The sequence below is a fragment of the Danio rerio genome, chromosome 23 (assembly GCF_049306965.1).
Source record: "Danio rerio strain Tuebingen ecotype United States chromosome 23, GRCz12tu, whole genome shotgun sequence".
NCBI lineage: Eukaryota > Metazoa > Chordata > Actinopteri > Cypriniformes > Danionidae > Danio > Danio rerio.
This window is the reverse complement of record NC_133198.1, coordinates 27,300,673-27,315,713: the sequence shown is the minus strand read 5'-3', so window position 1 is coordinate 27,315,713 and position 15,041 is coordinate 27,300,673. Positions and strand designations below refer to the sequence as shown.

The window sequence follows — 15,041 nt, the reverse complement described above, 5'->3', positions numbered from 1 at the left end:
TTTAAAACCAAGGTCAATAATATTAGCCATCTTAAGCAATATTTTTTTTCGATTGTCAACAGATTAAACTATAAATAATACCAATGATAAATACATTATGAACATAATAATAAGAAAAATAACAGACAATTTTTAAATATTTTTCAACAAGATGTGCATTTAAGTAAAAAAAGAAAATAAATATTTTAGTGGAATATTAAATAATTATCATGTGGATTATTTTGAAGAATGAAAGTCAGACACATTTCTGATGGGCTGAGTGGTGAGTAAATTGATATATATATATATATACATATGTTTATACAGAGTGTCCGTGGGATCTTAAAAAGTCTTAAATCTACTGAAATGTTGTGTTGTAGTTCTTAAATCTTTTTAAACAGGTCCTTATTTTCCTTTGTTTATGTATAACTACACAATCTGGCCATTAACACCCATACGATCGTTATCAGTCCATCTCAAAAAAACTTTTACCTTTTATGTAAAAATAGCATTTAATTGTTTTCCTTACAGTAACATTTCCTTAAAGGTTCTCCATTTATTTACTGCTGAGGATACCTGAGGAGTCAGGAGACCTGACTTATATTTTTATTATTAGATTATTATGAAAGTAGACTGAAGTAATTGGCAGCTATGTTTTGTTCTATTCTTGGTAAGGGTTTAAGGGTTTGTAAATGGGTATATTTAAAAATGAAAACAAAAATATTCCAAAAAATTATTATTATTGTATTATTAAAAACTTTAATATTTTTTTGATAAGGCAAGTGCAAATCTTTTCAACTGGAATATTCGGAAATAAATATTTAGCCTTGTGTAAGTCTAAAAATGTGTTCATAATGGTCTTAAAAATGTCTTAAAAGTCTAAAAATTTAACTTGGTGAAACCTGCAGAAATCCTGATATTCATGTACAGGATATGTAACATACAAATATTGTTGTATGTAATGTTTATAGTACATTCATTTGTAAATATCACTGTAGTTTTTCTATAAATTTATTTTATAACTCATTCCTGCGCTTGCTGCTATTGCACTCCTGGTTAGACTTAAACTGCATTTTGTTGCCTTGTACTTGTACATGTGTAACGCCAATAAAGTTGAATCTAATCTTATCTAATCTACTTTTGACATTTGTGCCAAATTTAAAATACTTTTTTTTTATTATTAATTAACAAAAAAATGCAATGCCTACATACATGTTTATATTCAGATTTAAACAAAACAAACCCCCAAATTTAGAAGAGTAAAGAAACAATAAAAATGGGGTGGAATAACCTTGATTATCAATTACAGCAAATAAAAGCCTTTTATATCCCAAAAAGCTTGAAATGGCAGTTTTTTTTTGTGCTAGAAATTTATAAGAAATTTTACACCTTTATAAAATTAACACATATAATACAATTTTAATCAATTCCAAAACCTAAATCTAGTAAAAAGGCATTTTATAGTATTATTTGTACATGATATATAATATGGACCATGCATGGTAGACAACAGCATTGTTTTCTTTTGTACTAAAGCCTTTGTGAGATGCTGCGTTCATGCCGCGTGCAGCTTTTCTATTGGTTTTTGTGGTGTTTTCTCTGCTGGAGTGTTGAGAGCACAGGAACCGTGCTGGAATGCAGGGCGACTGGTCCTGTTTTTGGAGAATCAGAGGGGGATGGTTGCTTCACTTAGGATGAGTAGGAGTGTGCTTAGTCTTGCTCTGTCAACTTTGTGCACTCTTGCACAGAGCCTCGAAAAAAAAAAGTTGTCGAGAGAAAAAAAAAAACATCTTCAAAGGGGGTTAATTTACTGTGTTCATACATAGACGATCACTTGACATATGCGCTGTGAGCAGTTTAATTGCACCGCTTCCTCTCATCCTCATCCAACTCATCGTCATATGTGTGTGTGTGTGTGTGTGTTTTCCCAATGCAGAATGTCAGCCAGGCTTCTTCAAACCATCGGTGTCCAGTGAGGCCTGTAAACCCTGCCCAAAAAACACGGAGCCCTCAGGCCCTGGTGCCACACGCTGCTCCTGTAATGATGGCTTTTATCGAGCACCCGAGGACCCAGAAACGTCTGCATGCTTTGGTGAGAAGATTCATAAGGAGGAATTTGATGTCTTGATATGATCACTGTGTAAATATATCTGCAGCTGGTTTCAGAGCCAAGCGTGATCTTTTATACACGATCATGATACGGTTGTTGGCAGTCTCAATGCGTGTAAATGAGCAAACACTGCATACACCTTTAAACTTCCAGGAACAGGCAGAGATCATTCGAAGAACTTGTAGTTGTAAATTATACTATTGCAGTGTTATATATTTAAAATGACTTTATTTGCTCGAGTTTAAGAAATTAATTGAATATTATTATATTTTAATAACTCATTTAAGTGAAGTTTATTTATAAACTAATTTCGAGAGGAGCATGTGCTTATATTTGATAATGGCTGGACACACATTAGCTAATACATGATTCTCCAATCAGATGATTCCTAAGTCACTATAAATACCCATAGTCTTCATACCACATTCATCTTCGTTTTGAAGAATCCCCATCCTCCCCTATTCCTCCTCCTTTTTTTCCTATATTGGGTGGCCCGGCGGTCCAGTGGTTAACACTGTTACTTCACAGCATAATCGTTGCTGGTTCCGGTCCTTGCTGGGCTGGTTGGCGTTGTTGTGCGGAGTTTGCATGTTCTTCCCATGTTCGCCTGGGTTTCCTCTGGTTCCCCGGATTCCTCCCACCGTCCAAAGATATGCGTCACCAGTTAACTGAATAAACCAAATTGGCACTATAGTCAAGTTCCTTGCCAACAGTATTTTTTCTCATGAAGCAAATTGTTTTAGCCACAAATAAGCAGGGACGTTCTTGAGATCTACCTGAGCTCTATCTCCCCTCTTGCCCTGCAATTGGGAGGAAGCCCAGGGCTCAAGGATCTTTTAAACTCAGGGCTCTCTTCTGGGACATCATGCCAAACAAGCTTATAATCAATCATCAGCTCTTCAAGTGTGAACTCTTGAAATTTCACAGTTTGAGGTGGTTTTTGTAAGGAGTAAAAACAATTATAATAATTATTGGAAATATTATTATTATTATTAAAAAAAATAGTGATTCATCAAAATAAATCATTTTGCCAACGTTATTTTCCGTTATTAATGTCATTTTTAATTTAAAAAGAAAATTTAAATAGTAAAGTTTTAAAGTGCAAAATTCTGTTAACTGAAATTAAAATAGAAAAAAAATAATTCACACAAACAAACTAAAAATGCAAGAGATTGTGTGAATTAATTAGCAATAGGTATTTGTTTTCTAAGCAACTTTTTGAAATTAAAGAAAAAACAACAATTGCTGTCAGTGAGCAGGTTTCCATTCTAACATGAAGTAAACCTTTTTAAAAAATGTGAATTAGGTGTGTTTCCATTTAATTGTTTGAGTGGCTGACTGTAGTATTGGTAACCTTGTAACCAACAGTAAACAAGGCAAGCATAAGGGGCCGATCACACTAAAGGCTTTTGTTGGCAACCAGATTTTAAGTTTGCTAAGACTTAAAAAATCTTGAGTTTCATGATGTTATTAAATATTAGAGTTATTTCAATATCAAGAGCAACACTTGCAGCCGATTCAGTCGGTGCCTAGCAACATAAAAAAGCGTACTGCACTACTTTTTTCTTGTCAGCAAATAGCCTTGCGTTTTTAGAAAGGATAAGTGCATTCAGTGTGATCAGCCCCTAATAGAGCCAGCTAATTGGTCATGTGAGTATCATGTTCACTACATCAGAGTTTTTTTAAGCAAATGCTTTTCAATTTCGCATTAGTCCCATTGTTTATACCAAAAGCACCTCAAGCAAGCTCAAAAATTATTGTTTTATTTTAATTTTTTTGCAAATTCAACAACATTTTCATCACTCGTTTCTTGTATAGTTCTTCAAAAAGTCTAAATGCAACCCAATGGTGCATCCATTACTGCCATCAGCTAACTCCAGTCATGTTAAGCTCTTCTCTCTCTGACACTCTATTCTTTTAAGTTTTAACTAGACCAAGTAAATGACAGTCTGGTGTGTTGTTTGTGGTTTTAGGGTTGCCGTCCGCTCCTCAGAGTCTGCTGTCGTCCACGGCTCAGATGTCCTTTGGCAGGCTTCAGCTGTCCTGGAAGCCTCCCGCAGATAATGGCGGACGCTCTGATATCACCTACTCTGTGGTCTGCGAACGCTGTGAGGGAAAGACATGCCAGTCTTGTGGTGAAAAAGTGCGATTCGAACCCAGCAACACTGAACTGAAGGAGACCAAAGTGACTGTGAGTGAACTGGAGCCCCATCTGAACTACACCTTCAGCGTTGAGGCTCGCAGCGGAGTGTCTCAGTTCAGCCACAAGAGAGCCGTCAGCAGCATCAACACTACTTTACATTACACAGGTCAGTGCTATTAGTGTTTGTGGAGGAAGAGGGCTAAATAGACCACTTTACGTAGGGCATTTTGTTTATGATTTCAATTCGTGTGGATTTTTAAATGATTTACATTTAAATAATTGCATTTTTAATTTATATTTTAGATAAGATTTTTATCTAGCAGTTGTTATTATATTACAATTTTCAATATATATATATATATATATATATATATATATATATATATATATATATATATTGAAAATTGTAATATAATAACAACTGCTAGATAAAAATCTTATCTAAAATATAAATTAAAAATGCAATTATTTAAATGTAAATCATTTAAAAATCCACACGAATTGAAATCATAAACAAAATGCACTACGTAAAGTGGTCTATTTAGCCCTCTTCCTCCACAAAAATAAATAAGAACTATATATATATATATATATATATATATATATATATATATATATATATATATATATATATATAGTTCTTATTTATTTTTGTGGAAACTATTGATTAATATACAAATGTATTTATTTATTTATTTTTGCTTATTTATGTTTATTTTTATTTATTTATTTATATTACAGTGAAATACAACACTTTACAAAAAAATTTTAAGACAACCTTGCTGCATTTACAACTTATACAAAATAAAAGGATTTGTATATATATATTAACAACTAAACAAAAAAAACTACCAAACAAAAATAAAAATGCTCCTCCATTTTTGGTTAATGATCATCTATTCAAAAGTGACTAATATAATCATGCTCAGCACAAGGTACATCAAAAAAGTAATTAAATAAACAATATATGTATTATAAAATTAGAATAGTAGTTTTTTAGGTATTAATCAGATACTAATCAAAAATCTGATTTTGTTTTACTTATTTTACTCACGTTTTTATAGTCTAAACACGCACAAAAAAATCACAAAGTCGGATGTTTGCAAACCTGACTCAAACCACATCCATTTGTGGTTTGAAATCCGATTAAAATCAGATATTTTACTGAATTATCGTCAGCATGGTGACTCCGGTCAGATCGGATTTCAAGTTTTTTCCCCCAACTCAAGTGCACAGTGTTTACTGGGACTGTTTCCAATTATGCTCATTTTCCCCCCACTCATTTCTCATATAGCCAACCATGTGACATTAGCCTACAGTTAAACGGATTTGACTATTTTGGTTGTGTCGTATGAACAAATCCATGTCCTTTAGAGGCTCTTAAACCACGTCACAGCAGGCAAAATTACTGCTTTTCTATGCATCTGCCAATTTTGAGATTTTTTTTCAGGCTAATGTAAAGAAAACACTTTTAAGTGTCACATTTGTTACTCTTTAAAAGTTTTTTGTTGATTTCAATTACAGCACATATTTTCAAAGGCTACTTTCTCAAAAAAAGCTTATTTTCTTCTGTAACAAACCATAAATCTCCTCTTGAGCAGCTCTTACATACAATAAACTGCACAGTTTTATTCACATTCTGAAGTTTTTACAGAGGCATGTGTTCATACATTATTTGAATGATTATATTGAACATTTATTCAACCAATTCTCAAAATTCTGTCTGCTTCCTCAATTGTGGAGTGATAAAAAGAGATTCCCAAAATCCCCTGTGCAATAATCTTTGTCTATACTGTAAAAAAAAGGTAGAATTTTTAACCGAAATTCATCCAAAGTTTAGATTTTTGTGTTAGAAATACATGCAAATAATGCATATTTAATGAAATGTTGCTTCATTTGCATAGTTAAACATAACATTTAAGAAAAGTTGTAATGCAAAAAACATTTTCAGGTCTCAATGAAATCACACAAGTGGGAAAATATGCTGATAAACAATTATTTTTTTCCTTTTCACTCTTGTTTTTACTACAGATCCTCCAAAAGTGACTGCAATGCACCTTGTGGAAAGCAGCCCGACCAGCCTTTCTCTTCAGTGGTCTGTTTCTCATCGCGCCAAACCAGTGGCCACGCGTTATGAGCTGATGTTTCGCAAGAAGGTCAGTAACACTATCCATTTCAGCCCTGATATTTCACTTTCCATCATCTAGAACAGAGGCATTGTTATTCTCTGTTTTCCTCGGTGTGTCTGCAGGAAAATGATGAGGAAAAGGCCAGTGGAACGGTCACTACCTTCACTGTGCTGGTGCTTGAGAAGAACTCGGCTCAGATCAAAGATCTTTCTCCATCCACCGTCTACTTGTTTAAAGTTCAGGCTCTCAGCTCAGAGGGAAGCCCGGGCAGCTACAGCATTGAGCAGGAGTTTTCAACACTCCCACCAGGTAAATGCAAGTGAAAAGGTTTTGATTTAAGTGGACATATTTTATTTTATTGGATTTATTCAATTGCATTTATTTAATTAAATTTATTTATTTTATTATTTATTTATTGTATTTAATTAACTTTAATTAATACTTTTTTATTTTATTTTGTTTTATTTTATTTTATTTATTTATTTAACCTTATTTAACTAAATGTATTTATTTTTCAATTTAATTTAATTTAATTAATTAATTAATTAATTTATTTATTTTAGTTTATTTATTTATTTATTTATTTTATTTATTTATATATTTTAGTTTTATTTATTTTATTCATTCTTTATTATTTTATTTATTTATTTTAATTATTTTATTTTAGTTTATTTATTTTGGTTTATTTATTTTATTTATTTTAATTTTTTTATTTTAGTTTATTTATTTTTTCTATATATAATTTTTTTTAGCACTTTGCATTAGTTTTCAATGACCCTATGAAATGAACATTTAGTTCTACAGATTTCAGACCTAAAAATACAAAGGGCTATTTTCTGTATTGAACACATATTAAACTATTTTATTTCATCTTTATTTTTGGTTTTGAGGCTTTTATTTGATTCTTTTTATGTTTTCCAGAAAATCTTCAGCTTTTTCACTACTTTTTATATCTATTTAAAAAATAGACATAAGGATAAATAATGTTTTTTTTTATAGGAAATACATCAATACAGAGAACAGTTCATGTTCATGTCATGTAATTATTCATTTATTTTATTAACAAAAAATACTGTTATACAACTTTCATACAATACTAGCAATGTATATTATTACAATTTTTGATTAAATAGTTCAGGTTGCAAAAACCTCTAAATGCCATCTTTAGTTTTTTCGTTTAAAATGTGTATATGTTTAGAAAATCCTGTATAAATCCACATTCATGGCAAAGAATGGGTTATTTGCATTGCCTTCAAAGTAAAATAATTGAACATAAATATTGGAGAAAAATGCTAATTTTAGAAGGAAATTTCAGATACCTGAGAAATGTTTGCATCTGAACTCTTCAATTGTATTTATTTGATTTTCAAAAACATTTTAAACTCTTTACACTGAACAAGATACTTATTCTGAAGTGACAAACATGTTTTTTGTTGCACTTTTTTTGTAAAGAAGAGCGTTTTATTCTCGAGTGACTCATTTGCATGGTCTTTTTTGTTGTTGTTGTTTTCCCATCTCTTTGAAAAGCGGGAAACACAGCAGTGATCCTCGGAGCTGCCATTGGAGGAGCCGTCATGCTTTTCATCGTGGTTGTGGTCCTCCTCCTTCGAAAACGGTAAGAAACAAGCACTTGACACACACACAGCCATCTTTATATCTCTCCCTCAGTCACTCCTTCAAGCCGTTCCTTTTCATTCTCCTTCAAAAACCATTCAGTGTTTCCTTTTCACCGCTCTCACACTCTTCCAGAAGCGGCTCCTTACCTCTTTAGAGGAAGAATCAATCGGCTGACTGTCTGCTGACTGCTCACTAAGTGTATCTTAACAAGAGGCATATTTGAAAAGAGACGAATCGGAGAGGCGTATTATGTGAGATAAGAGGCGACGGGATTGTAGGGCTTCTATGAAGGCGACCTGAGCCCTTCATGCTCCCTGTGATAACCCAGACCTCTGTCAGCACTTGGCAAACACAAGCCGCTTTTTTAGGTTTTTTTTCAAAGCACTCCTGGACTGAATGGATTGAATCCAGCACTGGTCGCTCTTCAAACTTGAGTCTGAAAAGAAATGTGGCTTTGCTGAAAAATAGAGAGCTCATTGAGTTGTTTTTCTTCCACAGACGAAGAAACTCTCACACCAGACAAGGCCCAGAGGACACCTACTTCTCCAGCCCAGGTTAGTGGGGTTGAATTTTATTCTTTTACAAACTCTTTAAAGGTTAGTTCACACCAAAATGGAAATTTCCTAATAATTTGTTCATTTAACCTTATGGCATTTTAAGTTCACACAATTGAAGGTATTTTTCTACAAATCAGAGAGAGTTCTCTCGCTACATTGAAAGTGCATCAAATCTCTGATGGCTTGGAATGTGTAAAAAGAAAATTCATTTAAAGATTTACAACATTCTTACTGGTCATGGAAAGCTCATATATGCTTGCTTGATGCATGAGAACCAATCATTTTCATTCTTGGGTGTCACATGGTGTTTTTAAGCTTCAGCAATAACCACAGAGACTTGGGCTGCATCCAAAATTGCCTACTACTCAGTAGGTACTCCATTTGAATTAGAATTTACTACTCAACCGTTAGAAAAGTACGTTCTGTATAATATGAATGTGAGTAGTATGAATGGAAGTTGGATGTACTATGTATGCCAATTTGTCATGATCACAAGACCTACCCGCTATTTGCATTTCTTTACTACCATTCATAAATTCTGGTGCAAAGCATTATCAGATAGCATAGCATCCATCAGATGTGCATCTCAGAATCTCGCCAGAAGTAGTCGGCCATCTGGGTACTTCTCGCATACATTTTTTTGAGTTCATACTACTCGGCTCAAATACAGTTTTTAGCATATGTGTATATATAGTATAGAAGTATGCGATTTCGAACGCAGCATTGGTCTCACTTGTAAAATAGGTTGCGGTTTAGTTTATGGATTTCATTGTTTATATTTCAATAAAATCTAATGTATCTATTTTTTGGGGTGGGGGGTTTGCGTGGAAAGATTTTAAATAAAAGAACAAATCTCTCAAATGTCGTTAAAACATTTTCATTTGTGTTCCTAAGATGAAAATGGGTTTTGAGTTTGGAATAATGTGAACAAGGTTAATATTAAATATGTTTATGTTTGGAGGGAGACCCCTTGAAAGAAGAGACTCTTGAAAATTCTTTCTTTGCATTTGCTGGATGTATTAAGTGTGAAATTGAGCAAAATGTTAGAAAATATTAGTTTTATTCTTTAAATTTGATAAAATTCCTTCAGAATTTCTCATAACTATTTTGATTTAAAGATTTTTTTTCTTTAATTTTTGTTCCCACTAAATATTGCATTCCTCTGAAGTTAAAACAATGGTATTGTGTTGTCTAAAATGATTATAAACCCATCTAATAATATAGCACTTTATTTTATTTTGTTATTTTATGCAAACAATAATTAAAATAAAAACATTTTTATTTTAAATAAAGTCAGCAATTTACAGAATAAATCTAAACTTATATTCTACTAAAAAACATAATTTTAAATAAAAAATAAAAAAATCTTTAACTGTGAATTTTTGTGTGTGTGTGTGTGTGATGATTTACAATTTAATCCAATGCAAAATTCTCATCAATCCAGATCAGCTTAAGCCGCTGAAGACCTATGTTGATCCTCACACATACGAAGACCCGAACACAGCAGTGCTGAAGTTTGCCAGCGAGATACATCCCAATCACATCACCAAGCAGAAAGTCATCGGAGCAGGTTAGTACATCCATGGCATTTTGACAAGCCGCTGTGGGGCTGTTAGGAGTGCATTCTGGGAGGAATGACTTTCAACACTCATTGATATGAAGTTATGTTACAGTTCATTGAAAGTGACAGCTTTTTTACAGTTCAGTGGAGTGACAGCTTAAACAAGGCGCGCATCACAAATTGTCTGATTCCTGCTTTACATGTTAGAGCTGGAATATTTTTAGTTTAGTGCTTCTTTCCCTCAAGAGACTATTTTTTTCCCCTCCCGATGTCATTCACATTGAATTAGTGTTGTTTTCTTAACCCGCTCTGGAGATTTTTTTCGTATCCCACATGGAGGAGTACAGCTATAAAAAATCAGAGTTAATTAATCATAACTTAAAAATAAAGCAAATAACTGCTAAATTGATCCCACTTTCTATTCCTGTTGGGAGAAAACTATGAAGCGGAAAAGTTTTATTGGAATCATTATTAATGAATAATTTCTAAAAATATCATCATATTATAATGATTTCAGAAGGATCTTGTGGCATTGAAGAATAGAAGTAAATTCAGTTTAGAAACACAAGAATGAACTACATTATAAAACATTTGAGAATCCTAATGTTTTTTTTAAATGTCAATGATATTTTACAACATTACTGTTTTTATTGTATTTTGATCAAATAAATGCAGCCTTGGTAAGGAGAAAAAACTTATTCAAAACAAGAAAAACATAGTGCAGATCAAAGATTAATCACGGTTAAATGCATCCAAAATTAAAGTTTGGTTTGTCATTATATAGTTGAAGTGAGAATTATTAGCTTGTAAAAAAATTATTCTAGCCGAAATAGAACAAATAATACTTTCTCCTGAAGAAAAAATATAATTAGACATGCTGTGAAAATTTCCTTGCCCCTTAACATAATTTGGGAAATGTTTAAAAAAGAAAAAAAATCTGAATGAATAATTCTGATTGCAACTGTAAGTACAACTTACAAATAAAACAAACAAACACTAAATTAGCCCTAAATCATTTAAAATTTTTTATAGTATACATCTCAAGCATCAGCATTAAATGAGAAGATCTGTGTGTTGTGGTCAGGTTTTCACTCTTATTATCCCTCAGCAACTCTCCTCTAGTTTCTGTTCGCTTGTTATACACAGATTCTCATGGCCTTTCTGACCTCCCGTCCCATGAATCCACTCGCTAACTGTGCATGCTGGTTATAATTTCAAAGGATCTCCTGCATGTTGTTAAATAACCCCTATTTGTCAGGGGACGTGTTTGAGGAGTTTCCGTGTGGAATGTGTTTTATCTGATGGCGTTTGGTGGTGTGTGTTTTTATGCTGTAGGTGAGTTTGGAGAGGTGTATCGAGGAATCCTCAAAGCTCCCAGCCGGAAAGAAGTGGCTGTAGCTATTAAAACGCTAAAGCCGGGATACACAGAGAAACAGAGGCAAGACTTCCTGAGTGAGGCCAGTATCATGGGACAGTTCTCACACCAGAACATCATCCGGCTGGAAGGGGTTGTCACTAAATGTAAGTGCAGTCGACTGCTAATTGTTAAAATAGTAATAATAATAATCATTATCATCATCATATTTAACAACATAATAATAATACTATTTATTAACATTACAAATAATAAAATAATATAGTAATACTTTAAAATAGTTATGTAACAGATTGACATTAATAAAATAAACAATAAAAAGAGGTAATAATGGTCAAATTATGTTAATTGAATAATGGTCCTAATGATGCATTTTATGTAATTTTATGTAATTCAAATGAACACGTAACTATATTATACTAAAATAAATATGACCAAAAAATGAATTAATTTGTATTAAGTCGTCGGGGTGACAACAGAGGTGATGGTCCAAGCACAGTTTTTACAGCTTAATCAGACAGGCAATGGTCACACAGGAGCAAACAGTATCATGAGGGTAATCCAAAGAGTAGTCGTGGTCACAGGCAAAGAGATTAATGCAAGCGGCAAACAACATAAACTTTTAATAAAACAAGGGTCAGAAAACACGGCAAGTCTAGACTAGACTAGGGTAGGGAAATGCTTTGTAAAGTTCCAGATAAACAAGACTTAGCAATGTGTGTGAGAATGTGAGCAGTTAATACAGTCCATATATTGTGTGTTTGTGTGTGTGTACGTGTGTGTGTATTTGTGTGCATACAATCATTTTTAATCTGGAACTAGTTTGTGTGTGAAGTGCCTGATGGGAATTTCAGTGGCAGAATTGTAGTCTATCTTGTAGTTTCACAAGATAGTTAAATAGCTCTATTTGATGTTCTAACAGTATTCTGGTACAGAAATTTAATGATCGTAATGCAAAAATTTTTGGGTCAAGACAAGATATTGTTTTGTTTTAAAATTCAGATGAAATAAGGCAAAATTGAAAAAAAATTCTTAATTAATTAATTTTAAAATGTACCAACAATTATCAAAAAAAAAAGTTTAAAATGAAAGAAAAGTTATTTTAAATATTTATCTAAAATTTAATATAATTTTAAAATGTACCATAAATACAATTATTTATACATCTTAAATACATGTACAGTTAAAGTCAGAATTGTTAGCCCCCCTTAATTATGGAAAAAACTCAGTTTTTTCCTCAATTTCTGTTTAACGTAAAGAAGATTTCAACACATTTCTAAACATAATAGTTTTAATAACTCATTTCTAATAACTGAGTTATTTTATCTTTGCCATGATGACAGTAAATAATATTTTACTAGCTATGTTTTCAAGACACTTCTATATAGCTTAAACTGACATTTAAAGGCTTAACTAGCTTAATAAAGTTAACTAGGCAGGTTAGGGTAATTAGGCAAGTTATTGTATTACGATGTTTTTTTCTTTAGACTATCAAACAAAAAAAATAGCTTAAAGGGGCTAATAATTTTGACCTTTTATTCTAGCCGAAATAAAACAATAAGATTTTGTCCAGAAGAAAAAATATTATCAGACATACTGTGAAAACTTCTTTGCTGTGTTAAAAATCATTTGGGAAATATTTAAAAAGAAAAAAGAATTAAAAGGGGGCTAATAATTCTGACTTCAACTTTATATATTATATACGTATGAAGAGTTTGTTTACTTGTTTTAGTGGTTTAATAGACAGAAATTTGTATAATGACATGGATACAAGATAGCTGTGCTCAGTTACAGTGGTTTTTGAGGACATGACTTGTGCCCTCATAATTCAAATCTCATAAAAATCATACTTAATGGGGTCTTTTCACTTACAAAATTTGCCACTATTTTCCTATGAGGATTAGGTGGCTGTAGTCGGGTATTTAAGGCCATAAAATAAGCTTTTTTTACTGTATAAAATACGTTACTTCTATGGAGATTCCCAGATTGTGTGTGTGTGTGTGTGTGTATGGAGAGTCAACGATTGTGTATTTAATAATTAGCTTTTTTGTCTTATTTTTGTTTAATTGAACTGAATATAGTTTTTGAGCAATTTTTATTGTTACTTGAGCCGTAATGTAATTCGGGAGAATTAACATTTGTTTCATTTTTCATTTTCTAAAGCCTCTTTGTCTCTGTCTGTTTTCTTTGCAGTCAAGCATGCCATGATTGTGACGGAGTACATGGAAAATGGAGCTCTTGACAAATACCTCAAGGTATGTTAGTCAAGTTCATCACTGATACAGAAAAAGAAACAAAATCTGACAGATGATAATTCAAAGTGATTTAACACAACAAACAGTTCGCCTCGAAACTGTCTCATTCTCTTTTTACAAGAAAAATAAAAATAAAGATAAAACTCTTTCTTTTTCACAGGACCATGATGGAGAGATGTCGTCCTTCCAGCTTGTGGGTATGTTGCGTGGCATCGCGGCGGGCATGAAATATCTCTCAGACATGAGTTATGTACACAGAGATCTGGCCGCCAGGAACATCTTGGTCAACAGTAACCTGGAGTGCAAGGTGTCTGACTTTGGTCTGTCCCGCGTCCTGGAGGATGATCCCGAAGGCACCTACACGACTAGCGTAAGTCCACTTAGCAAATAAACATGTGGTTTCAAACTCCAGATGTCTTTATTTGGCCAATACTGCAACCTGCTTATTATGTCAGGATTTGGGAAAATTATATGGGATTGCTTGACACTTGTTTATATGTGTTCTTTTGGCCCACAGGGAGGTAAAATTCCGATACGCTGGACGGCTCCAGAGGCCATTGCTTACAGGAAGTTCACATCCGCGAGTGATGTGTGGAGTTTCGGCATTGTCATGTGGGAGGTGATGGCATTTGGAGAGAGGCCGTATTGGGATATGAGCAACCATGAGGTATGGATTGACCATATTGGAGATTTCTTTGAGCAAAATGTGTAGGTAATTAGTTATAAGGAATCTGCTGGCATTTGCTGCAGAGAATTTTGTAAAACATCTGTAAATTTATTCAGAATTATTTTGGTAGTATTGTAATTAAAAACTTAATATATGAAATGAAAAATAATACCTTTTTAACTTTTATTTAATGTTTACAGTGCAAATTCAATTAGATCCACTTATTTGGTAAACAAAGCAAGTCTCTCTTATAATATATGTACTAAAGGACAGAAAATATTACTTTACAAGCTGTATTATAAATAAATCAAATAAACATTTTAATATTTCTATTATTATATCACAATAATACTAGTGAAATTATTTTAAAAACTGAATAAATATAAATTTACACACATTTACACAAGTAAATACATAGACTCAATTATAGAATTGATTGATCTGTTTATTTGTGTGGGCCTTGTAATGAGTTAATTAGTAATTAAATTGGGAATTAATAAATATTTATAATTTAATAATAATTAATATTATTATGTTCATTTTTAATACAAAATAGTAAACAGCAACAATAACATGATTCAAATATAAAGAAAGTTTTTATATTTTTATTTTTCCGAAGTCCAATGTTGTTTTTCGTAGGTAATCGAT

The 15,041-nt window shown here is 32.5% G+C and overlaps 1 protein-coding gene across 2 annotated transcripts in view; it reads left to right on the top strand.

The window, feature by feature from the left end:
* Nucleotides 1-15,041, top strand: part of epha2b (eph receptor A2 b) — a 47,120-nt gene that overhangs the window by 20,155 nt on the left and 11,924 nt on the right. For both annotated transcript variants that reach the window (XR_012398531.1, XM_005162209.6), the window contains exons 4-14: nucleotides 1,916-2,071; nucleotides 4,063-4,398; nucleotides 6,264-6,388; nucleotides 6,484-6,670; nucleotides 7,889-7,976; nucleotides 8,477-8,532; nucleotides 9,980-10,105; nucleotides 11,432-11,617; nucleotides 13,665-13,726; nucleotides 13,887-14,096; nucleotides 14,244-14,393. Coding sequence is in view for 1 of the 2 variants with exons in the window: in XM_005162209.6 (XP_005162266.1) it covers nucleotides 1,916-2,071; nucleotides 4,063-4,398; nucleotides 6,264-6,388; nucleotides 6,484-6,670; nucleotides 7,889-7,976; nucleotides 8,477-8,532; nucleotides 9,980-10,105; nucleotides 11,432-11,617; nucleotides 13,665-13,726; nucleotides 13,887-14,096; nucleotides 14,244-14,393 (1,682 nt within the window). In the remaining variant the exon portion in view is untranslated. The remainder of the gene's footprint in view (nucleotides 1-1,915; nucleotides 2,072-4,062; nucleotides 4,399-6,263; nucleotides 6,389-6,483; nucleotides 6,671-7,888; nucleotides 7,977-8,476; nucleotides 8,533-9,979; nucleotides 10,106-11,431; nucleotides 11,618-13,664; nucleotides 13,727-13,886; nucleotides 14,097-14,243; nucleotides 14,394-15,041) is intronic.